Raw genomic sequence first — 25865 nt, 5'->3', positions numbered from 1 at the left:
TCGATTGGCCCTCTGTGTTTTACCGGCCCCTCTTCTCCTCCAATGTGTAGGCTCACATCTCCATCTGTAGACATGCCCCTGGAGGTAATCCATTTCGTCTCGCTGGAATTTTAACCTCTTCTGTTCCTGCAGCTCTTTCTTCAAGGTATTAATTTTATCATCAACCTCCTTTATTTTTTTATCAAAATCCTCCAATTCCAGCATTTGTTGTAAGTCCTCTTTTTTCTTGTCTATTTCCAGCTCTTGTTTATCGATCTCTTGTTGCAATGACTCCACTGTTAGCACAATAATGTCGTAAGAACATTTATTTAATATTGCCTCAAATTTCTCGCAATATTGTGGATTGTCCTTAAGTAGAGTAGGTTGTGTGGACATGCGTAATCCTCTTGGGATCCTTTTCACCCTAAAGTATTCAGCAAGGGTAATCGCATGTAATTCCCATATCATATTTTTTCTTTTTAATCTCTCATACTCTTGTCCGCTTTTTTCTTTTGGGGCTTCTTTGAGGAAATCCCTAGACCCCCGAATGAGTGTGGTAATCCTGGCCGCATCAACATCTGAATAGGTAAAAGTCTTTGTACCATCAACTTTGGGTATTGCATCCATAATATCCGGACACAACAATTACCTGGAGCAGGTAAGCACCATAGACAATCTGTAATATCACAGAATACACATGAACAGTGTACAGCTCCACAGTATCACAGGTGCAGGTGGTGAGAGGGACTGTCAACCTCGATAATATGTAGAAAAATAGAAAATCCACAGCACCACTGTAAGTTTTCAATGCTTTATTGAGACATCTTTATCCCATGCAGGTACAAAGTAGATAGGCAGCAACGTTTCGGGATGTTATCCCTTAATCATGCTAATGAGCCTCATCTGTTGAGGTACATTTATAGGCCTACATATTAACCCCATGTATAATGTTACAAAGTGATTTCTATCACCTAACACTACCACCTAGTGGTTACAAAAATTATTACAAAGAGGGGGCAATAGGGAAACCATATTAAAACAAAAGGAGTCATACTGGATATATAAATTGGATGCTCTAATTCCTAAAGGCATTAATAAAGAACTGGACCTTAAAGTGTTTCTGTAATATATACTTATGTAGTATAAATAATTGCAATAGTCCTTAGATAATGAATTACATTGTAAAAATCAAGTATTGGTAAGAAATTATATGTATTTTAACAACATATGAATAGGTAAATTGTATATTGTTTTTAACTTTACTTATGTGTTTAACATTGTAATAATTTTTGTAACCACTAGGTGGTAGTGTTAGGTGATAGAAATCACTTTGTAACATTATACATGGGGTTAATATGTAGGCCTATAAATGTACCTCAACAGATGAGGCTCATTAGCATGATTAAGGGATAACATCCCGAAACGTTGCTGCCTATCTACTTTGTACCTGCATGGGATAAAGATGTCTCAATAAAGCATTGAAAACTTACAGTGGTGCTGTGGATTTTCTATTTTTCTACATATTATCGAGGTTGACAGTCCCTCTCACCACCTGCACCTGTGATACTGTGGAGCTGTACACTGTTCATGTGTATTCTGTGATATTACAGACTGTCTATGGTGTTTACCTGCTCCAGGTAATTGTTGTGTCCGGATATTATGGATGCAATACCCAAAGTTGATGGTACAAAGACTTTTACCTATTCAGATGTTGATGCGGCCAGGATTACCACACTCATTCGGGGGTCTAGGGATTTCCTCAAAGAAGCCCCAAAAGAAAAAAGCGGACAAGAGTATGAGAGATTAAAAAGAAAAAATATGATATGGGAATTACATGCGATTACCCTTGCTGAATACTTTAGGGTGAAAAGGATCCCAAGAGGATTACGCATGTCCACACAACCTACTCTACTTAAGGACAATCCACAATATTGCGAGAAATTTGAGGCAATATTAAATAAATGTTCTTACGACATTATTGTGCTAACAGTGGAGTCATTGCAACAAGAGATCGATAAACAAGAGCTGGAAATAGACAAGAAAAAAGAGGACTTACAACAAATGCTGGAATTGGAGGATTTTGATAAAAAAATAAAGGAGGTTGATGATAAAATTAATACCTTGAAGAAAGAGCTGCAGGAACAGAAGAGGTTAAAATTCCAGCGAGACGAAATGGATTACCTCCAGGGGCATGTCTACAGATGGAGATGTGAGCCTACACATTGGAGGAGAAGAGGGGCCGGTAAAACACAGAGGGCCAATCGAAATCAAGGCAAAGAGAAGTTCAAAGATGGTGGAAACAGAGCCAGCAGCACTGAATCGTCAGATGGGCAAAGTTTTTTAGAGTCGAGCGACGAATCGCTGACGTCATCAGGAAGCGCCACAGAGGCGGCCGCAAACACAAGCGGCATGGAGAAAGACCGCAGATACCAGCCGAGGAGGAAAGCCAACAAGGCGAAAAAGAAGAGCCCACAGTGATTAATATCTCAAGTAAGACTCTGCAAGATAGTGAGTACGAGACATTAGAAAAAGGATTGTCATTTTGTCCGGTAAAAGACATTAATTTTTTTGAATTAGAGAAAGACCTATACAGATTTTTTCGGACACTAAGATTAAAATGTATGCTTAATGAGAGTCCACGAATGATTAATAACACTGTTACTCCTAGAGGGAATATGCTAACTTTAAAATCTACTGGTTTATATAAGAAAAGTACTTACATACCAACCCAGGGTAATAATAGTGTGGAAACTTACATTGAATTGGTCAAATGTGATATGATGAAATTAAAGGCTAAATATAACAGCATTAAGTCAAAAAAAACCCAGAGATATAAACCTAATTTAACAGCATCACAGAAGAAAGCCATAGATACACTTAAAGAAAAAGATATATTGATAAGGAGAGCAGACAAGGGAGGAGCCACCGTAGTTTTAGATACCAACTATTATGTCACAGAAATTAAACAACAATTGGGAGATGCTAATACCTATAAGCCATTACAGAGTAACCCAGTGATTAAAATACAGGCAGAAATAAAAAGAGTGTTAAACTGGGCATCTAAGATTGGCATTATAGACAAAAAATTATGTGAATATTTATATGTGGATTGGCCTAAAACTCCAATCTTTTATACAGTCCCAAAAATACATAAAAATTTATCAGAACCCCCTGGGCGGCCAATTGTGGCAGGAATTGAGTCAGTCTTTACTAATATAGCTACTTATCTGGATAGAATTTTGCAGCCAGAGGTACAGAAAATAACATCATACATTAAGGATACAAATGATTTTATTGAAAAATTAAAAGGTTTACCATTGGATAAAGCAAAATGTATTTTGTATACACTTGATGTAAGTAGTCTATATACGGTAATTAATCATGAAAGTGGCATAGGTGCATGCATTTTGGCACTCAGAAATTCTACATTATATAATGAGGCTCAAATACTGTTCTTTGAGAGTTTGTTAAGAATGGTATTGTATAATAACTACTTCCTGTTTCAGGATGACTGGTTTCTACAAATAAGAGGCACAGCCATGGGGTCCAACGTCGCCCCAGCATACGCCAATATATTCATGAATAGTGTTGAAGAAAAATTTGTATATGAAAATGAGTTGTTCATTAAGTATGGAGCGTCATGGTGGCGCTTCATAGATGATATATTTGGCGTATGGTGGGGTGACGTTGGTACCCTAGTGGCATTTGTTGATGAACTAAATCTGGCTGTTAATAATTTAAAATTCACATTAACCTTCAGTGAAGAAAAGGTGGTATTCTTGGACACAGTAATACATATTGATAAGGAAACTTGTAATTTTAAGATTGATTTACACCGAAAGGAAACAGACAGAAATACTTTACTAAGGTATGAGAGCTTCCATAATGAACCCTTAAAAAATTCCCTACCACGTAGCCAATTTAAAAGAGTGAAAAGGATAGTCAATGAAGAATCACTAGTCAAGAATAGACTTCAAGAAATGGGGGATAAATTCATACAAAGGGGATACCCTGTGAAATTGATTGAAAGTGAGATTAAAAGGGTTCAGGAGCCGGAGGAGAAAGGAATTAGTGTTTCTAAGAAAGAGAATGAAGAGAGGGTAGTGTGTGTAACACAGTTTAACCCCATCAATAGAGAAATTAGAAACATTATATCCAGACACTGGCACATTTTGAAAAATTGCAATATGGATGTTGTATCCTTTAAAAACCCACCAATGATGGCATACCGCAGGGTTCAAAACCTGGGGGACATTCTAGTTAGAAATGATTTAGGATCTAGGAAGAAACAGAAATACATAACTAAAAAGAGTTATGGAACCTTTCCATGTTTGGGCTGTGCAAGCTGTAGTGCAGTTATTAAAGGGACAGAATTTCAACATCCCCAAACGGGAAAAAAATTTAGCATTAACAATTTCTATACGTGTGACTCATCCTATGTCGTATACCTCATTAAATGCCTGTGTTCCAAAATCTATATCAGTGAGACCACCAGAAGGGTACGAGATAGGATGAGTCAACACAGATCCAATATCAGATGTGGGGACCAAGAAGCCCCTGTATCATGTCACTTCTTGAGTGCAGGCCACAATATAAGTCAGTTAAGGTGGCAAATAATTGATGGAGTGGATAATTTAAGAAGAGGGGGCAATAGGGAAACCATATTAAAACAAAAGGAGTCATACTGGATATATAAATTGGATGCTCTAATTCCTAAAGGCATTAATAGAGAACTGGACCTTAAAGTGTTTCTGTAATATATACTTATGTAGTATAAATAATTGCAATAGTCCTTAGATAATGAATTACATTGTAAAAATCAAGTATTGGTAAGAAATTATATGTATTTTAACAACATATGAATAGGTAAATTGTATATTGTTTTTAACTTTACTTATGTGTTTAACATTGTAATAATTTTTGTAACCACTAGGTGGTAGTGTTAGGTGATAGAAATCACTTTGTAACATTATACATGGGGTTAATATGTAGGCCTATAAATGTACCTCAACAGATGAGGCTCATTAGCATGATTAAGGGATAACATCCCGAAACGTTGCTGCCTATCTACTTTGTACCTGCATGGGATAAAGATGTCTCAATAAAGCATTGAAAACTTACAGTGGTGCTGTGGATTTTCTATTTTTCTACATATTATCGAGGTTGACAGTCCCTCTCACCACCTGCACCTGTGATACTGTGGAGCTGTACACTGTTCATGTGTATTCTATGGATTGTAAAGGAGCTATGTGGCAGCTAGGGAGGCCAGAGAGGACTTAGTTGCAGTAGTCAAGGCAGGAAAGGATGAGAGAGTGGATTAAAATCTTAGTTTTGTCTTGTTTAAGGAAATTAATATTTTAGAGATGTTTTTAAGGTGGAAGCGGCAGGATTTAGCCAAGGACTGAATGAGAGGAGTGAAAGAAAGATCTGAGTCAAATGTGTACATATGTATTTATATGTGTATATATGTATTTACAGACATATATACACCTATAAACATATAAATACATATGTATACATATATAGACATATATAAAAGTGCATTGGAGTCCTTTGCAGTTAAGCAGATGAAAACATATAAAATCATATTTATGCAATAGTCATATTCTATAATGTGTTATACTGTGTATTTACTGTAAATATTTCACATTCTAATGTTCTGCACATAGCAAAATATGTTCTATGTATTTTGAAATAGATATTCCTATATATATATATATATATATATATATATATATATATATATATATTTTTTTTTTTTTTTTTATTTTTTCCTTTACATAATCTTCTATCTATCTATCTATCTATCTATCTATCTATCTATCTATCTGCCTCTGACGAAGCGGATGTTTCCGTGAAACGCGTAAGGCCATGCCCACCTTACGTCACTTGTGAACCACACGCTGTACAGGAGATTTGTATCGCACGCTATCAAACAGATCCGCGCTGCAACTGCTCTCAGTGTTCACTTACCAGCCTTGGATTGGTTCTTCAAGAGTGGTAAGTCCTGAACTTTAGGACATTATAAACTGTTAACAATCGAAACAGCATCTTCTTTGGATTCAACTGGGGACAGTAACAGTAAGGAGACTTTCCTATTACATTGGGGACCAGTTGCCTGATATAAGTGGGGACACTTTAAAGTTTAGACTGCCAATACTTACCTCATATGATTGGGGTTACACTTGTGAGTAGGATTCACTCCTAGATGCCTGTTTTATGTTTTTTGGTTTTATTGTATTAAATTGATTTGCACTATGAGAGGTGTATCTGTGCACTTGTTTTTTTAGATCCCTGCATATATATATATATATATATATATATATATATATGCAGGTATAAATATATATTGTACCAAAATACCATCAGATATATGAAAAAATTGAAACATAAAAGAAACAGTGCGACCCAAATTCAAGGTATTTTTATTAACAACGATTGTTGCACAAATAAAAACACACTTACGAAACGTAAGTTCTTCATCGAATGTCCAAAACAACTGCCCAATTGCGATCTAACTGCTCTCTGCAGCTCCAGATAATCTGTCCCGCGTTCACCATAAGCATCCGATTGAACACCTGTTGCAGCAGTCATCTACGGGTCCTTGTGCTCGACACACCAAGTTCAACGCATTTCTCCCAGAGTACTCCCGGGCAAACTACCTTGAATTTGGGTTATGCTGTCTCTTTTATGTTTCAAATTTCCTAGATCTGCATTTCCACTCGTGGAGGAGGAACCCAAGGGAATAGAAACGGCAGCACCCTATCTTGGAGGACTGGTGTGTAATAATTGTCAGATCAAAACTATTTGAGATCCTAGCCTGGACTGGTATCTCCTCATGTTTTTTAACCAGTAAGACTCCATTACATTTTAATCAGTAAGACTCTACATTGGAGCCGTCATTTGTTGTTACTTAAAGCTGTGTCTAATATTCACCTGATCTTTATGTCTGTGTGCAAGAGCTGCTACATTGCTTGCATTTATCTTAAGTGCTTTTTTTCTGTTAGATATATGAACAATGTGTATTTATGAATAATTGAACATAGTGTTCTATGGGCAGAACATTGGAATGTGAAATATTCATATTTTCATGTCGGGTTAGCGCACTTGAGATAATGCGATCAGATTTGCACATGAGAAGGGAGTTTTTCCCCCCACTTTTTTTGCTCCATTGCCTTCTATGGGGGAATACGTTAACAGGATTGTGATATTCAAAGGTCGGCTTTTTGCTGGTGTCGGGTTAGCGACCGTACGAGGGAAAACACTTTGCTTTCAACTTGTATTATGAGCGCTACCCGACACGCGCAAAAAAACGTGAAGTTAGCACACGAGCGGCAGCGTTAAATACTGCTCCACTTGTAATCTGGCCCTTATTTTGTTAATTGCTGACATGATACATTCTGAGCAGTTTGAGCTGCTGCAGTATTTAAAATGCTGGTGCACTGACAATATCTAGCTATGCTTCACATGCACATGCAGAGACAAATGGTAATACTAAAACAGTGATAGCTTTTACTAGAAGTATTTATGCCAATATGTGTATATTGCAAATGTTCCTATTCAAAAATTTAATTCATCTATGCACATTTAAATTTTGACCGGAATGTCCCTTTAAACACAGTAAGATGTTTTATAACAATAAATATGTTGACTACTGATAAATGTTCCTTTATTATGCATTAGTTTAGTCATATTTATTTTATTTTTTTGATAGAGTGGAAAGTTTGATGAGGAACTATGGTGAGGTTGCGCACTCTAGTGGTTAATTTGCAAATCTGTTTTTTAAGAAGATAAATATTTTTAGTGGGCCCATCAGTCATTTAAGTGTTTATCATTTAGACTTTCCTGGACCTTTCTGTAAACACTGTTCAGCAGGGCTATGCTTTCTTTTAAGTCAAACTAAGTCCTTCATTGCATACATATTTAAAAACAAGTGCATGACATTAAAAAGGCAAAATCTGACAAGTTTATAACCTCTGGCACTTTCTCAATGATGAGAAGTAAATGAATGAATAGAACATGCAGAGGTCTTAATTCACAAAAAGGGGAGGATATAAACCTGAAAATGAGACTGCTAGAATCTTCAAAGTGACAGTGCATGTAAAACTTGATTCCCCTTAATGTGTTTCTAGTGACTCGTTATAACAGATGAAGAGTATAAAATGAATGGGAAATATTTCCTTTAGGTTTATTTTTTTGAACTATCTGTTTTTTCTCTTTGAAACCACAACCTATTAAAATGGTTTGAGCTTGCATGGTTATCAATTCTCCTTAAATTATCACTCTGTCATTTCTGTTTGCATTATTAGAGAGAACAAGTGAAAAACAACATTTGAGTACTTATCTCTATGACCCCCCACTGGGGTTCTATTTATACAGCTTTTCCATAGTGAATACTTAAATATTAAAATGTTCAGAATAGGTGGGGATACAACAAGCAAACGCATCTATTTCAAATGACAAAATAAAGCTAAATAACATTTGTAATCAATTTATAATACTCCAGCAGGTAAAATAGATCATTAGTAACACATTAAAGAGGATAAAAAATGACAGTACACTGTCCCATTAATCACACAGGTCCATTTACTACAACCACTGTTTATCCAGGTGCAATTGAAAGTGTTAAGGAGTTTATTGTTTTCCCTTCTTCTTGATTTTTATAAATTAAAGGGACATTCCAACCAGAATTGGAATCCACATGGATACATTTCAGTTTTGAATAGAAGCATTTTTGTAATATAGATGTATTAGCAAAAATGTTTTTAATAAAAGCTATAGCGGTTTCAAATGTGTATTTAAGTACGCACGTGCACCAGCATTTTAAACACAGCCGGCTAGATTACGAGTTTTTGTCGGTAAGGCTCGCGGTGCTAACGCTCAGTTTATGCTCACTGCTCACCTACAAACAATGCTGGTATTACAGGTCTTCTTAAACCCGGCGTTAGCCGCAAAAAAGTGAGCGGAAAGCAAAATTTAGCTCCACATCTCACCTCAATACCAGCGCTGCTTACGGTAGCGGTGAGCTGGCTGAACATGCTCGTGCACGATTTCCCCATAGGAATCAATGGGGCAGAATCGGCTGAAAAAAACCTAACACATGCAAAAAAAACAGCGTTCAGCTCCTAACGCAGCCCCATTGATTCCTATGGGGATATAAATTTTATGTCTACACCTAACACCCTAACATGAACCCTGAGTCTAAACACCCCTAATCTTACACTTATTAACCCCTAATCTGCCACCCCCGACATCGCCGACACCTACATTATATTATTAACCCCTAATCTGAAGCTCCGGACACCGCCGCCACCTACATTATACCTATGAACCCCTAATCTGCTGTCCCCAACATCGCCAACACCTACATTATATTTATTAACCCCTAATCTGCCGCCCCTAATATCGCCGTCACCTAACTACACTTATTAACCCCTAATCTGCCGTCGCCAACGTCGCCGCCACTATAATAAATATATTAACCCCTAAACCTAAGTCTAACCCTAACACCCCCCTAACTTAAATATAATTTAAAATAATCTAAATAAAATTACTTCAATTAATTAAATTATTCCTATTTAAAACTAAATACTTACCTGTAAAATAAACCCTAAGATAGTTACAATATAACTAATAGTTACATTGTATCTAGCTTAGGGTTCATTTTTATTTTACAGGCAACTTTGTATTTATTTTAACAAGGTACAATAGTTATTAAATAATTATTAACTATTTAATAACTACCTAGTAAAATAAAGACAAATTTATCTGTAAAATAAACCCTAACCTAAGTTACAATTACACCTAACAATACACTATAATTAAATTAATTCCCTAAACTAACTACAATTAAATACAATTAAATACAATTATCTAAATTACAAAAAAAACACTAAATTACAGAAAATAATAAAATAATTACCTTTTTTTTAAACTAATTACACCTAATCTAATCCCCCTAATAAAATAAAAAAGCCTCCTAAAATAATAAAAAGCCCTACTCTATACTAAATTACAAATAGCCCTTAAAAGGGCTTTTTGCAAGGCATTGCCCCAAAGTAATCAGCTCTTTTACCTGTAAAAAAAAAATACAATACCCCCAACATTAAAACCCACCACCCACACACCCAACCCTACTCTAAAACCCACCCAATATCCCCTTAATAAAACCTAACACTAACCCCTTGAAGATCACCCTACCTTGAGACGTCTTCACCCAACCGGGCAGAAGTGGTCCACCAGACAGGCAGAAGTCTTCATCCTATCCGGGCAAAAGAGGACCTTCAGACGAGCAGAAGTCTTCATCCAGGGGGCATCTTTTATCTTCATCCATCCGGAGCGGAGCGGGTCCATCTTCAAGAAATCCGACGCGGAGCATCCTCTTCATCCGACATCAGACGACTAAGTGACGGTACCTTTAAGTGATGTCATCCAAGATGGTAGAAAAAATCCTATTGGCTGATCAATCAGCCAATAGGATTGAGCTTGCATTCCATTGGCTGATTGGAACAGCCAATAGAATGCAAGCTCAATCCTATTGGCTGATTGGATCAGCCAATAGGATTTTTTCTACCTTAATTCCGATTGGCTGATAGAATTCTATCAGCCAATCGGAATTGAAGAGATGCCATCTTGGATGACGTCACTTAAAGGTACTGTCATTTAGTCGTCGGATGAAGAGGATGCTCCGCGTCGGATGTCTTGAAGATGGACCCGCTCCGCTCCGGATGGATGAAGATAGAAGATATCGCCTGGATGAAGACTTCTGCCCATCTGGAGGTCCTCTTCTGCCCGGATAGGATGAAGACTTCTGCCCGTCTGGAGGACCACTTCTGCCCGGTGGGGTGAAGATGTCTCAAGGTAGGGTGATCTTCAAGGGGTTAGTGTTAGGTTTTATTAAGGGGGTATTGGATGGGTTTTAGAGTAGGGTTGGGTGTGTGGGTGGTGGGTTTTAATGTTGGGGGGGTATTGTATTTTTTTTTTACAGGTAAAAGAGCTGATTACTTTGGGGCAATGCCCCACAAACAGCCCTTTTAAGGGCTATTTGTAATTTAGTATAGGGTCTGGCTTTTTATTATTTTGGGGGGCTTTTTTATTTTATTAGGGGGATTAGATTAGGTGTAATTAGTTTAAAAAAATTGTAATTATTTTATTATTTTCTGTAATTTAGTGTTTTTTTTTCTTCATAATTTAGATAATTTATTTAAATTGTATTTAATTGTAGTTAGTTTAGGGAATTAATTTAATTATAGTGTAGTGTTAGGTGTAATTGTAACTTAGGTTAGGTTTTATTTTACAGGTAAATTTGTATTCATTTTAACTAGGTAGCTATTAAATAGTTAATAACTATTTAATAACTATTCTACCTAGTTAAAATAAATACAAAGTTGTATGTAAAATATAGGTAAGTATTTAGTTTTAAATAGGAATAATTTAGTTAATTGTAGTAATTTTATTTAGATTATTTTAAATTATGTTTAAGTTAGGGGGGTGTTAGGGTTAGGGTTAGACTTAGGTTTAGAGGTTAATACATTAAATATAGTAGCGGCGACATTGGGGGTGGCAGATTAGGGGTTAATAAATGTAGGTAGGTGTCAGCGATGTTAGGGATGGCAGATTATTGGTTAATAAAATTTAACTAGTGTTTGCGAGGCGGGAGTGCAGTTTAGGGGTTAATATTTATTACAGTGGCGGCGATGTCCGGTCGGCAGACGAGGGTTAAAAAATGTATTTAAGTGTTTGCGATGTGGGGGGGGGGCTCGGTTTAGGGGTTAATTGGTTTTTATGGGTGTTAGTATACTTTTTAGCACTTTAGTTAAGAGTTTTATGTTACAGCGTTAGCCCATAAAACTCTTAACTACTGAGTTTTAAATGCGGTAGGAGTCTTGACAGGAGAGGGTGTACCGCTCACTTTTTCCAAGACTCGTAATACTGGCGTTAGGAAAATCCCATTGAAAAGATAGGATACACCATTGATGTAATAGGATTTGCGGTATGCTCGAGTCGCGGAAAAAAAGTGAGCGGTACACCTGTACCTGCCAGACTCATAATGCCAGCGGGCGTTAAAAAGCAGCATTGGGACCTCTCAACGCTGCTTTTTAACCCTAACACAAGACTTGTAATCTAGGCGAGCATTAGCTCAGAGAGCCTAAGGTGCTTGTATCATCTGGAAATGACTCAATGTATTGATACAAACCCCACTGGTGATCTGAGCAGCTGCAGTATTCAAAATGTTGGTTAACTGAGAATATCTAGCAATGCTTCACATGCACGTGAAGAGAAAATTGTTGCCAAAAATCAATAATAACTTTTACTGAAAGCATTTTTGTCAATAAATGTATAGTGCAAATATATAAATATATAAACCCACCCAAGCATGGAATACTTTGTAAATGTATGACTGTTGACTCTTGAGAATTAAGTATTCTTTTGAGTTCAAGTATAGAGCCTTTTTATCAAGAAATTCTCTTATCCATCTGAATTCTATAAAAGTCAATATTTTTTTTTTTAAGAACAAAAGTTATAAACTTGAATCACAATTCTAGGGTATGCATTTCAACCTCTTGTGGGAATTGGAAGAAAATACCATTTTTAGAGCTAATTTTCAGGAAAAAAGAATGCAAAAATATGATAAAATACATTACAAATTATTTTTACAATGTATAATTAAACATTTTGGGGGATTCAATTTGAATCCACAAAATGAGAGATCTTTAAATCTTGGCCACATTTTGGCCACCAAGGGCTGAACTCACTAAATATTCAAAAGAAAAAGGAGTATATTTATTAATGTGTGAGCAGACATGATACGACATAGCATATCACGTTCACTGCACATTGATATTTATGATTTATCATTGCACCAGTAGTTCTTGTGAACTGCTTGTGCAATGCCATTCCCTGCAGATTTGCGGCCAATTGCCCACTAGCAGGGGGTGTCAATCAACCCGATCGTATTTGATCAGGTTGATTTCTGTCCGCCGACTCAAAACAGGTGGGCAAGTTATGGAATGCTCACGGGGAACAAGGGGCATCAAGCTCCATACGGAGCTTGATAAATCGATATATATATATATATATATATAACACATAGAAACACCCAGCACTCACCAGCTAGCTCACAGCTAAGATAAAATCACAACTGGAAAGGTTAGTCACCGCATCTGGCCAAATGGGAAAGCTCAGGCACCACGTCAAGGTCCTTTCCTTAGCCTGAGTCCCTAACACAGACACACCATCATGCGAGCTCACAAAGCTAAACAAACTGAGAACAAAGAAGGGGTGCACAGGTGGCTGTAATCACCCATAGAAAATACAAAAGATGGAAGGGAACTGCACTCCAAGACTGGATCAGGTACACATCCTGTGACTCAGTACCATCCAGCCCTGGGTGCTAAATAGCACTCCAAAAAAGCTGTGATGTCACCAGAGCCACAGGCAGTTAACCCCAGTCCGGAATGGGTGCAAGAACCAAGGGAGATTACAAATAAAAAGTAATACAACACATAGAAACACCCAGCACTCACCAGCTAGCTCACAGCTAAGATAAAATCACAACTGGAAAGGTTAGTCACCGCATCTGGCCAAATGGGAAAGCTCAGGCACCACGTCAAGGTCCTTTCCTTAGCCTGAGTCCCTAACACAGACACACCATCATGCGAGCTCACAAAGCTAAACAAACTGAGAACAAAGAAGGGGTGCACAGGTGGCTGTAATCACCCATAGAAAATACAAAACATGGAAGGGAACTGCACTCCAAGACCGGATCAGGTACACATCCTGTGACTCAGTACCATCCAGCCCTGGGTGCTAAATAGCACTCCAAAAAAGCTGTGATGTCACCAGAGCCACAGGCAGTTAACCCCAGTCCGGAATGGGTGCAAGAACCAAGGGAGATTACAAATAAAAAGTAATACAACACATAGAAACACCCAGCACTCACCAGCTAGCTCACAGCTAAGATAAAATCACAACTGGAAAGGTTAGTCACCGCATCCCATTTGGCCAGATGCGGTTACTAACCTTTCCAGTTGCCCCTTGGAGAAGCAAAACAAAATCTACCTTTTGAAAATTTCACTAGGGATCTCGCAGTGCTAAAGGATCATTTTAGAAGATCTCACTTGAGCAGAGAGGTTTTGAATATCAGGGCCTGAGAATGAATATATATATGGAGTTTGGCACTGGGATTTCCAATGTAAGGTTTTTTTTAGACAAATTTCAGCAGCATTATGTTTATATGTGTGTACATATGAATTTATGCATTTATGTTTTACTATAAATTTACTGTACATATTTCACATTCCAATGTTCTTCACTTAAAGGATAATGTTTTTTTATTGTAAATACATATTTCTATATATACCCATACCTGTATATCTATTCCTATAAATATATACGTATAAATATGTATTTTACTTGAACAGTAGCAGATATATATAGCAATATACATTTAATAATAAAAAGTATTTTTTTTTCTATGTGATTTAGATTTAATGAGGTTGGGTTAGCGCACATGAAACTTTAGTAATCTTAAAACGGATTATTGAAATATTACATCTAAAATATTTTTTAAAATTATTTAAAATTGTTAAATATAATGTAAAATATTCTAAATAATCCATATAATAAATCTATATATTTTACAGTATGTTTAATCATTTTTAACAAATTTTTTTTTTAAATATTTTAAATGTATTTTTTCAATAATGTGCCTTAAGATTACTTGAGAGCTAACCCGACCGCGTTCAAATCTAAGGGCCAGATTACAAGAGAAGCGCAAATGTAATGTGAGCCGGTAAAGGGGCAAATTCGCTATTTTTCAGGAGCATGTTAAATAACCAGCCATTACAAATGACTGGTCAATGCTGTAGCAATCTCACGGTAGCACTTAGTGCTATATTTCATTAACTAGAGGTCAGACCTCTGGTTAATGAAATAAATGTCCCTCAATTTCCCCCAAAATAATGTGTAGAGTTCCTCAATAAAAAAAAATAAAAAAAATAGTACCATCTTTATAATTTTTTTTAATAACTGCACAAAGCAGTTTTAAAGGGTTAAAGTGTGCGGATGTGAGATGTTAGAAAAAAAAAATGGCACTAAAAAGTGCCTTTATATTGCGGTCTATAGGGACTGTGTTATTATTCTAAATATATATCTATATGCTTAAATAGATATATTTAAACTTTTTTGCCCACCACTGTGCTACATACCCTTCTTCGCTGCACTAGGCTCTCTGCCGTGACTATTGGCATGAGAACTAGGCTCCCGTTGGAGCCTAAGGAAGCGCTCCACTCATAATTTGGCCCTAAATCGTGAAACCCAATGTGTAAGATGCATATTTTACATTCCTATGTTATTCATATAGAAAATAATGTACTTTGTATTATTACAGGTACAGTCTACACCAGAATTTTTATTGTTTAAAAAGATAGATAATCCCTTCATTACCCATTCCCCAGTTTTGCATAACCAACACAGTTATATAAATATAATTATAATTTTTACCTCTGTGATTACCTTGTATCTAAGCCTCTGCAGACTGCCCCTTATCTCAGTGCTTTTGACAGACATGCCATTTAGCCAATCAGTGCAGACTCCTAAATAACTCCACGGGAGTGAGTGCAATGTTATCTATATGACACACATGAAATAGTACTGTCTAACTGTGAAAAACTTTCAAAATGCTCTGAGCTAACAGGCGGTTTCAAGGTTTTAGAAATCAGTTTGAGCCTACCTAGGTTTAGCTTTTCAAAAATACCACCAAGGGAACAAAGCAAATTTGATGATAAAAGTAAATTGGAACGGTGTTTAAAATTGCATGCCCTATCTGAATCATGAAAGTTTAATTTTGACTAGACTGTCCCTTTAAATATATATTTCTATATATATCGGATATTGTTCATGTAAAATACATATCAATACCTATATATCATTAGGAATAGACATACAGATACAGGTGTGTATATATATATATATATATATATATGTGTGTGTATTTACAATAAAAAGTACATTGTTCTGTATGTGACGAACATAGGACTGTAACTTCTGTCGGGTTAGCAAGCGAGTATAGGTGTTAGGTGTTTCAGTTTACGCGTTCCATTGTCTTCTATGGGAGAAGTTAATGTGGTTGTGATATATTTTTTGCACATTTTGTGTTTATGCTCACGTGTAAACTTTTTATGTTCAACTTTTAAAACTAGTGCAAAACGGCGAGCACAATAAGCGCTAAATTGTGCTTCACTCAGTCCACCCCTAAGCCATTTTACTCAACTAGTAAATGGCTACACATGTCTGCACATAGCCTTCAATTAGAGCCTAGGAGAGAAACAGTAGTGAGAGCTTTACTACCTCTTTTTAAATCTACTGTCCTCTGAAAGGAACTGCTTCCACAGACTCTAAAGTTTTTTCCTCCAGTATTCTTTAACTACACTGTGCCACAAAAAAAATTCTGTTACCGCCCCCCAAAAAAATCTGCTCTTGTCTGAAGTCCCACCTTAGTCACTTTGACTTTAGGCATAAATACACCCATGTAAATGATATACAAATATATAGCAACCTCAATAGTGCTTTCTAAAATATATATCTATAATCTGTAAAATGATTAAGAGTCTTAAGGATCTCTGTTGATCCTGTCTGGAAGACAGAATAAAAAGGTAACAGGAAGGGGAGGAGTCTTTTACTTACATTAAAAGGTGGCATCTCAGGTGTGAGGTGTGTATATCCTGTTTATTTTAAAATAAAAATTTTCACTGTGAGGGCTAATAGGGGGAGACGAGATAAACTTATTTGCTGAGTAGATTATATATTATTTTTTTTAAACATATAAAATTGCAGCCATTTTTTGTTTGGTTTCCTTTTTTTTTACCATTTTGTTTAAAAGTTTGTAAGACATATTTTTTTCCAAGAATACTGCAGATTTTTTTAATCAGTCCTTTTCAAATAGTACTTTAGTAAAAAATAAAATAAAACTGCTTCTATTCCATGGGGCCTATTTATCAAGCTCCGTATGGAGCTTGATGCCCTATGTTTCTGGCGAGCCTTCAGGCTGTCCGCCTGCTCTGAGGTGGCGGACAGACATCGCCAGAAATTTACCCAATCCAATACGATCGGGATGATTAACACCCCCTGCTAGCGGTCGATCGGTATATTGGATCATGTCGCACGTTCTTAAATAGGCCCCCATGTCTTTAGCTGAAATAAGTTTATTAGCTGCATAATTACAATAGTTTTTTTTAAAGCTACTCTCAATAAATATACATTTGAAGCAAAATTATATCTAGTTTGTCAAAAAATATGATGGAAAAAAATAAAATTGTCACTTTTTATAACAATGTGCTGTGTCAAAATGAAAACAATACAGGACACATACGTTTATTTTCTACCAAGAACAGCGTCATATATTTTTCCAGTTGATTTCACTTGAACATCCCTAAAGCCAGAGGCTGTTAGAAGCTTCTTGTATTCAGATGGAGTTCTCTCCTTCCCTTCTGTCTGCACCAACATGTTCAAAGAGTACAGCTGGGAAATTAAGGGACCACTTCTGTCTTCATTGAGGAGTACTTCAACCAACAGCACTCCGCCTCCTTTCAAAAGAACATTATATCTAGGCATTAGGAACATTAAATAAACATCAGACTATATTAATTGCAACACAAATAACAGTAAAAAATATGTGGCAATCAATTGTGCAGTACATGTAAGTAAATCCATGAAATTTATGAGAATAGTATATCCATTTGCATAGAAAATAGTTTGAATGTGAATTCTGAATGATGTATTTATTAGGGCTCGATGATCTAAACTTCGAGGGTTCAGATGTGTTTTTTTCTTGCTGACCCTCGCAGGGGCTGTCCTGGTGGAATGGTCATAACAAAGGGGCAGTTCCTGCAAGTGGCAAGATGGCTCCTATTGAAAGTAATGGAGCTCGCTGAATAGGGACACTTCGCTCTGCTAGAGCGAAGTTAGCAGTGAGCAGGAGGTGCATTTTCGTATACATGTGTTTTTCTGTTAGGGTTATATAAGTATTTTGAGTGTTTTGAGAAAAACTCACTACATTTGCAAGAAAAAACTGAGATCTGTAGTATAAAAAAATCTAAACAGAATTACAATGGGATTAAAGTGGCAATTTCATATACACCCATGGAATGCCCATGTTCAGCCTATTTTACGGGAAAAAAAAACAATTATGCTTTGTATTTTGTACTTTTAAGTATGAATTTTGAAGTGATTTTTGCACATACAGTGTACGATGTACGCTGTACATATTTCATTCAATTTATTCTTGAGTAATTTACATACACATTTTATATTTTTGGTTAAGAATTTTGTTATGATTTTATATGATGTTTAAAGTACAAATTTACTTAGCGAGACCATGTTTTGCATGGTAAAAAGATCATTCCACCAGGGAAATAGAAGGAGTTGCGAGCAGTCTTTAATAATCTTGCCAACCCAGAGAGCTTTAGATCATAAGGCCTAAAGTCTCAAAAAGTGATTTTGAAGGACATTTTTAAATCTCTCTCTAAATATCTATATATCCATCCAATTTGAAGATTGCACTCTCACAAACTCATCCAGACTCAGATATATTTCTGACCAGGGTGCATCAAAGATACAAATAAGTGAATAAAGAAGTGAATAATTCATATTTATATATATATATAATTATTATTGAATATGTGTAGAGTGCCAACAGATTCCGCAGCGCTAAATAAGTATTTAAGCCCAGTAGTATACTTAGCGTTACACTAATCATGTCAGTTAGCACAGGAACAATTTTTCTCTCAGACAAAAAAATTATATGAGTGCTTAGAGATTTTTGGTTAAAGGGACATAATACTAAATCACTTGAAACTGATGCAGTATACCTGTAAAAAGCTGACAGGAAAATATCACCTGAGCATCAAATATCAAGATATTTTACCTCACAATCTCCTCAGCTCAGCATAGTAAATTCTGTGTAAAAAGTTATACTCAGCTGCAGCCCAGCTGCAGGTAAAAAAAAATAAAAAAATGAAGAAATGAACAGCAGCCAATCAGCATCAGCAGTGCTGAGGTCATGAACTCTTTTACTGTGATCTTATGAGATTTCACTTAACTCTCATGAGATTTCATAACAAACTTCCTTTAAACTGAATAGGGAAATAAGATGAGAGTGCACATAAGCTCGCCCCTTCCGCTGTCCCGGGACAGACATACTGATATGCTGCTTAGAAATCCTTTACAATGGGAGGTGGCTGCTGAGGAACTTTTGAGGTAAAATATCTTTCTTTTTTACATAGAGATGTTCAGGTGATATTTTCTATTCCGCTTTTTACAGCTATACTGCATCCCTTTCAAGTGTTTAAACATTTGGGTATTATGGCCCTTTAAGTTCTTTGCTGTACACCTTTAATGTTTTTGAATGCACACTAATAGTTCAAAGATAAAGTGGTATTTTGTAAAAGTGCTTTATTAACTGACTTGTAATACGAGCAGAATGAGTGTGCTACTTTTGTTTCTCATTGATGGTATAGGGTGCACTGAATAAGTTTGGTTTGGTTTAACATTTTAACCAACAAATTTCAATACTCAATCTTGCATTATTATATTTTTTTTTGCATGAGGCCATATTACAAGTGGAGCACTATTTAACAATCCTGTTCGAGCGTTAACTGTGCTAGAAGTAAGCTTTTTGCGTGCGTTGGGATGCGCTTGTATTACAAGTTGAAAGTAAAAATCAATTGCTTGTGCGCTAACCTGAGAGTAAAAAGCCGAACTAAGAATATTGTGCATGCAATGACCTATTCCCCCATAGAAGTCAAAGGAGCAAAAAAAAAAGCTGAAAAAATAGATAAAAATGGACATTCTAGTCTAAAAATGAAATGCTGTTGTGTTACAGCATTTTATTATGAATCAAGTTGCATTTTGTTGTGTTACAGCCACTTGTAATGGCTGGTTAGTTATTGCACGGCCGCAAGTAGGTGAATTTGCTAGATTGCGAGTGTGCGACAAATTAGTGCACCACTTGTAATCTAGTCCACAATCGGTAAAGTGGACAAGAAGTTAGTCATTGGTTTCAATGCTAGAAATGGTTACAAAACCTACTATTATGACCAGTAAAAACCACAGACATTTTTTATGCAGGATTATATCTTATACTGTTTATCTAGCTTCTAAACCAAAAAACATGCAGCTAGATTACGAGTCTTGCGTTAGCCTTAAATAGCAGCGTTAAGAGGTCCTAACGCTGCTTTTTAACGCCCGCTGGTATTACGAGTCCTGCAGGGACAGGTGTACCCCTCACTTTTTTGGCCAAACTCGGAAATACCGCAAATCCACTTACGTCAAATGCGTATCCTATATTTTCAATGGGACTTGCATAGCTCCGGTATTACGAGTCTGACCAAAAGTGAGCGGTACACCCTCTCCTGTCAAGTCTGGTACCGCAATTTTAAAGTCAGTAGTTAAGAGTTTTACACTACAAAGCCGTAGCATAAAACTCTTAACTAAAGTGCTAAAAAGTACACTAACACCCATAAACTACCTATTAACCCCGAAACCGAGCCCCCCCCCCCCACATTACGAACAATAAAATAAATATTTTAACCCCTAATCTGCCAAACCGGACATCGCCACCACTATAATAAATATATTAACCCCTAAACCGCCGCACTCCCGCATCGCAAACACTAGTTAAATATTATTAACCCCTAATCTGCCGTCCCTCACATCGACGCCACCTACCTACATTTATTAACCCCTAATCTGCCGCCCCCAACGTCGCCGACACTATATTAAAATGTATTAACCTCTAAACCTAAGTCTAACCCTAACCCCCCCTAACTTAAATATAATTACAATAAATCTAAATAAAATTACTACAATTAACTAAATGATTCCTATTTAAAACTAAATACCTGTAAAATAAACCCTAAAATAGCTACATTATAACTAATAGTTACATTGTAGCTATCTTATGGTTTATTTTTATTTTACAGGCAACTTTGTATTTATTTTAACTAGGTACAATAGTTATTAGTTATTAACTATTTAATAACTACCTAGTTAAAATAAAGACAAAAGTACCTGTAAAATAAAACCTAACCTAAGTTACACTAACACCTAACACTACTCTATAATTAAATAAATTAACTAAACTAAATACAATTAATTACAATTAAATAAAATTATCTAAACTACGAAAAAAAAACAAACGCTAAATTACAGAAAATAATAAAATAATTACAAGATTTTTAAACTAATTACACCTACTCTAATCCCCCTAACAAAATAAAAAAGCCCTACCCTACACTAAATTACAAATAGCTCTTAAAAGGGCCTTTTGCGAGGCAATGCCCCAAAGTAATCAGCTCTTTTACCTGTAAAAAAAAAAAAGTACAAAATACCCTCCCACATTAAAACCCACCATCCACACAACCAACCCTACTCTAAAACCCACCCAATCCCCCCTTAAAAAAAACCTAACACTAACCCCTTGAAGATCACCCTACCGTGAGATGTCTTCACCCAACCGGGCAGAAGTGGTCCTCCAGACGGGCAGAAGTCTTCATCCAGCGCGGAGAGGGTCCATCTTCAAGACATCCAACGCGGAGCATCCTCTTCATCCGGAGTCTTCTTACTAAATGATGGTACCTTTAAGTGACGTCATCCTAGATGGCGTCCCTTCAATTCCAATTTGCTGATAGAATTCTATCAGTCAATCGGAATTAAGGTAGAAAAAATGATTGCGTTCTATTGGCTGATTCTATTGGCACAATTTACACTAGAAATCTCACACAAAATACTGCCCCACTTGTAATCTATGCCTATCAGTTTAATATAACTTTAAAATCACTAGAACAATTGTCTATTTTGCAAACAAACTCACCAGGTCTGCATGATTCATATATTTTAGTCAGCAACTGTAGACATTTATCTTCATTCCAGTCATGAATAATCCTAGCCAGAATAAAAAGATCTGCTTCTGGAATATTGTCATTAAAGAAGTCCCCTTTGAAAGAAAAAAAACAGAAACAATGCCACTTAAACAGTCATAACAATTAAAATCCATAAAATATTGGCTATAAAAAAAATATATATCATTTTTATTTCTACTCGACCTTGTGGAGAAGAAGGGGTAAATTAGCTTGAGCACAAGCATTAAACCATTTCTTAAATGTTGGTTTTGTCATTGTTGTCTTCAAAATGCATACTTTACAAATCTTTAAGAGGAAGAGGTAACTGCTTTAGATACACTGAAGGATCTAAACAAAACCACATCCAAATACAGACAAAAAAAAAAGATATTGATAGTCAAGTCATAAAGGGACAGCTTCAATGTGTTTACAACAGTTATCACTTCCCATAGAAGCCCCTACACCATGGAGAGACAGTGCCCCTTTTCCCTACAGTTCTTGATCTACATAACCTATCAGAAAACTTTAAGGGATCTATATTGACAGTAAGCCCCCCCCCACCCACCCTGAATGGTTAATTTGATAAAAGATCAGGGCTGTTCTATAAATTAGAGGGAACAATGAACGAGAACCATACAGTGGGCTCGAGCAGGACCCTTAGGGACTTGTTGCTGACTATCCAGAAGTGGCTGAAGATTTTTGTTTTCAATTAGACTTAATTCAAAATGTTATTGGTTTTACTTACTGTGCTTTTTTTTTTTATTTAATTCTGAGTCGTTTTAGTTTTTGATGGGGTAGTTAGGTGCTCGGGGGTGTGTGCAGAGTGTAACTTTTGGGGAGGTCTTTGGAAGTTAGTGAGGGCATTGCAGTGAAGGCATTATATAGTAGTGTCCTTGGGTGTTAGTATGGCTGTTGCAGTGTGGGATTGCATATTTTGTCCATACCAAGCTAGAAGAGTCACATACTATAAATGTATATTATAAATGTATATATTATTATGTATAGAAGAACATTATCATATAAATTCCTTTTCAATCAGATTATGTTTTCATTACTTCCCAAAATATAACATTGATGGTAAATAGGGTTAGATTACAAGTGGTGCACTAACTATGCGCACAAGTGATATTGTCTTTTTGGGCTCAAAAGAAATAGCGCTCATATTACAAGTTAAAAGTAAACGCGAGTGTGCAATCACATTTTACGCTTGATGGGTTATCGCAATTTAAAACGCATAGAGGATAGTGTGTTAACAAAAGTTGAACCAAACACAACATAAATACAATTAAAATTACAGTTACACTCCTATAAACACTTTCTGATCATCAATTATTCACTTAAATATAAAAAGTTATAAGGGTTCAAAGGTATATGGTATATGACAAAGAGTTTGACTGCAAAGGGCTAAAATGTATATATACATGTCTAAATATGTGTACGTATGCATTTATATATATTGTGTTTTTGTGTTTTACTGTATATATACTGTTAATATTTCAGATTCGATGCTCTTTACTTAAAGGAATATGTTATTTTTTATTGCAAATATATATATAACTATATTTATCTGTATATACCTATGTATCTATTCCTATGGATATATAATGAGTCAAAGTAGAAGGAGTATACACTTATGGACTAAACCGGAATATATGTCACACAAAGTGATTAATGCCCCTTAAGGTTGTCAGTAAGTAGTAGACAAATCTCCCTGAGTGGAAACAGTACGGATAGTATCTGTGCGGGGAGCCTCCAGTATATGTGTGTGTCAGCCATGAGATTAGAAGAAGCTTGAATTTATCACTCCAGCGGGAGAACAACAAAAGCAAGCTATGCTCACAGCTTATAGCCGTATCGACTCACTGCATCAAGGTGTTCAAACCGGAATCCAGGCCAGAAAAGTAAGCGTTCTATCACTCAAGAGCCGCCTGCATCCACAGCATTCGTAGCGGCGTAGTGAAGAGCTGAAGGAGGTGTGTCCGGTCACGTGATGTAAAAAGCCAATCAGGAGAGCGGAATCACAGAGCTAATTTCGCTCTATGTCAGAGGCAATCCGGGAGATCCCTTAGCCTACGGTTACCTGGTCCATGTAGAGAAGGCAAAAGACGATGTGTACCGTAGGCAAGGGTGAAGTAAAAGTTAATTTATTGAAAATTCCAAGTAGGATAAAAACAAACCAGGAGGTGCAAAATAAAACATGCACACTTACAGAGAATACAAGTATGCTAACATACAAAAGAACAAAAAAACAATGTATAAATTTGCTTAACTCACAATATAAGAAATAATAAAATACAAAAACAAAAGTGATGGTGCACAAAAAAGGATAAAAGTCCCAGGTTATCACGGTGGTAATGCTCAGCAGGTGAACCTCAGGGGAAAAAAAAAGAAGAAAACACATATAGTAAAGTTCTGTGAAATGTATAGCAGAAGCAAGAAAGGTACTCACATTGTCTAGAGCTTCAAAATCAGGGTCTAGATATATAGGTACAGGAAGCTCCTAATAGGAGGCAAGGCAAAGAAGGATGTTCCAGCTCCAAAGGATGAATCAGAAGTGGTTAAAAAGTATAACAAATTAATTAAAAACAAGTCAAAAGGCATCTACAATGAGACTGTCCCAATCATAGACTACTACAAGCAAAAGACTGTGTGTATCACAATGTCCAATGATTGCTCTGTTAGTCCGGTAAAAATAAGGCTCCACCCCTTTTTTGACGTCACTACTCCAACGTATGTTTCATCAGTCACAGCTTGGCTTTTTCAAGGATGACTTCAAGATGTTCCTGATGACGTTTTATAGTTGTAACTCCACTTCTGATTGGGTTCTGGATTCTTATGCAGGTGTTTTGACAGTTTCCTTATGTCTTATTGATTCAATTAAGAAAAATACTTTTGCCACATAGCAGAAATATATATAATTGGCATCTTATCAAATACAATTCATTTATACATAATAAACAAACATAAAAATTCAAAATTAAATAAAACGTTCAATTAAACCTTATAAATCTAAAAGGTAAATATGGGAATCGAACCTCTGTTTCTACATCCTGAGCTAACATGATAGTACTTAAGCTATAGACTCCTTACTAGTGTTAGCAAATAATTATGTTATACAGAAATATTCATAAAATGGCATCTACCTGGAATCGAACCAATGTCTTCAAGATTGTAAAAATTATTTTTGTGTTACTGTGATAGTCCACCAGGTTATTTAAATTTATGAAATCTACAAAAAACAAAGTGATTATAACCAGAGGAGAATATTATTCTGAAAAATTATGCAATTAGAAATTTATTTAAACCATTGGGTGTAATATAGGAATTGAACCTCAGTCTTAAAGGTTCATAAGATGGCTAAATATATGACTTAGCATCCTGAGCTAACAGGATTGTTCTGTAACTTTAGATTTTTTATTAATATGAACAATTAGTTGTGTTGTACGGAAAAATTTATAATATAGCATTGATCCAATGTCCTCAACATCTTAAAATGATTGAATTACTGGCACAACCCACTAGGCTATTAGAATTTCTGAAACATGTTAAAGGTATAGAGTAATTGTAACGAGAGAGGAATATTATTCTAAAAAGTGATGCAATTCAAAATCTTTATTCAAACCATTGGGAATAAACGTGTTCAGATCAAACATCCATTTCATTTCCAATCTACCTAAGATCGCATTAATGCCCCCACCTTTCCAATGCAATTGGGCCTTTTGGATACCCATATGTAATTTTGTATGTTTAAGATCACAGTTGTGTTTCCTTTTAAAGTGATCAGATAGTGCATGTTTATCAAAACCTTTTTTGATATTATATACATGCTCCCTAAATCTAACTGAAAGTTTTCTAGAGGTTCTTCCAATATAGATTAATTTGCAAGAACATTTTAATAAGTAAATAACATTATTTGAATTTAATGTGATCATTTGTCTTACCTTGTATTGTTTATCATTACTCATTGTTAGAGATCTAATATTCTTC

General features: G+C 35.9%; 1 protein-coding gene across 1 annotated transcript in view; it reads right to left on the bottom strand.

Annotated features, from left to right (window-relative positions):
- Positions 1-17352: 17352 nt before the first annotated feature.
- LOC128652337 (acetylserotonin O-methyltransferase-like) overlaps positions 17353-25865 on the bottom strand; it is a 73718-nt gene continuing 65205 nt past the window's right edge. The window contains 2 exon segments of the mRNA XM_053705273.1: positions 17353-17564; positions 21851-21973. Of these exon segments, the coding sequence (XP_053561248.1) occupies positions 17353-17564; positions 21851-21973 (335 nt within the window).

This window comes from Bombina bombina, chromosome 3 (genome assembly GCF_027579735.1).
Source record: "Bombina bombina isolate aBomBom1 chromosome 3, aBomBom1.pri, whole genome shotgun sequence".
Classification (NCBI taxonomy): Eukaryota; Metazoa; Chordata; class Amphibia; order Anura; family Bombinatoridae; genus Bombina; species Bombina bombina.
This window is presented reverse-complemented; position numbering and strand designations above follow the sequence as displayed.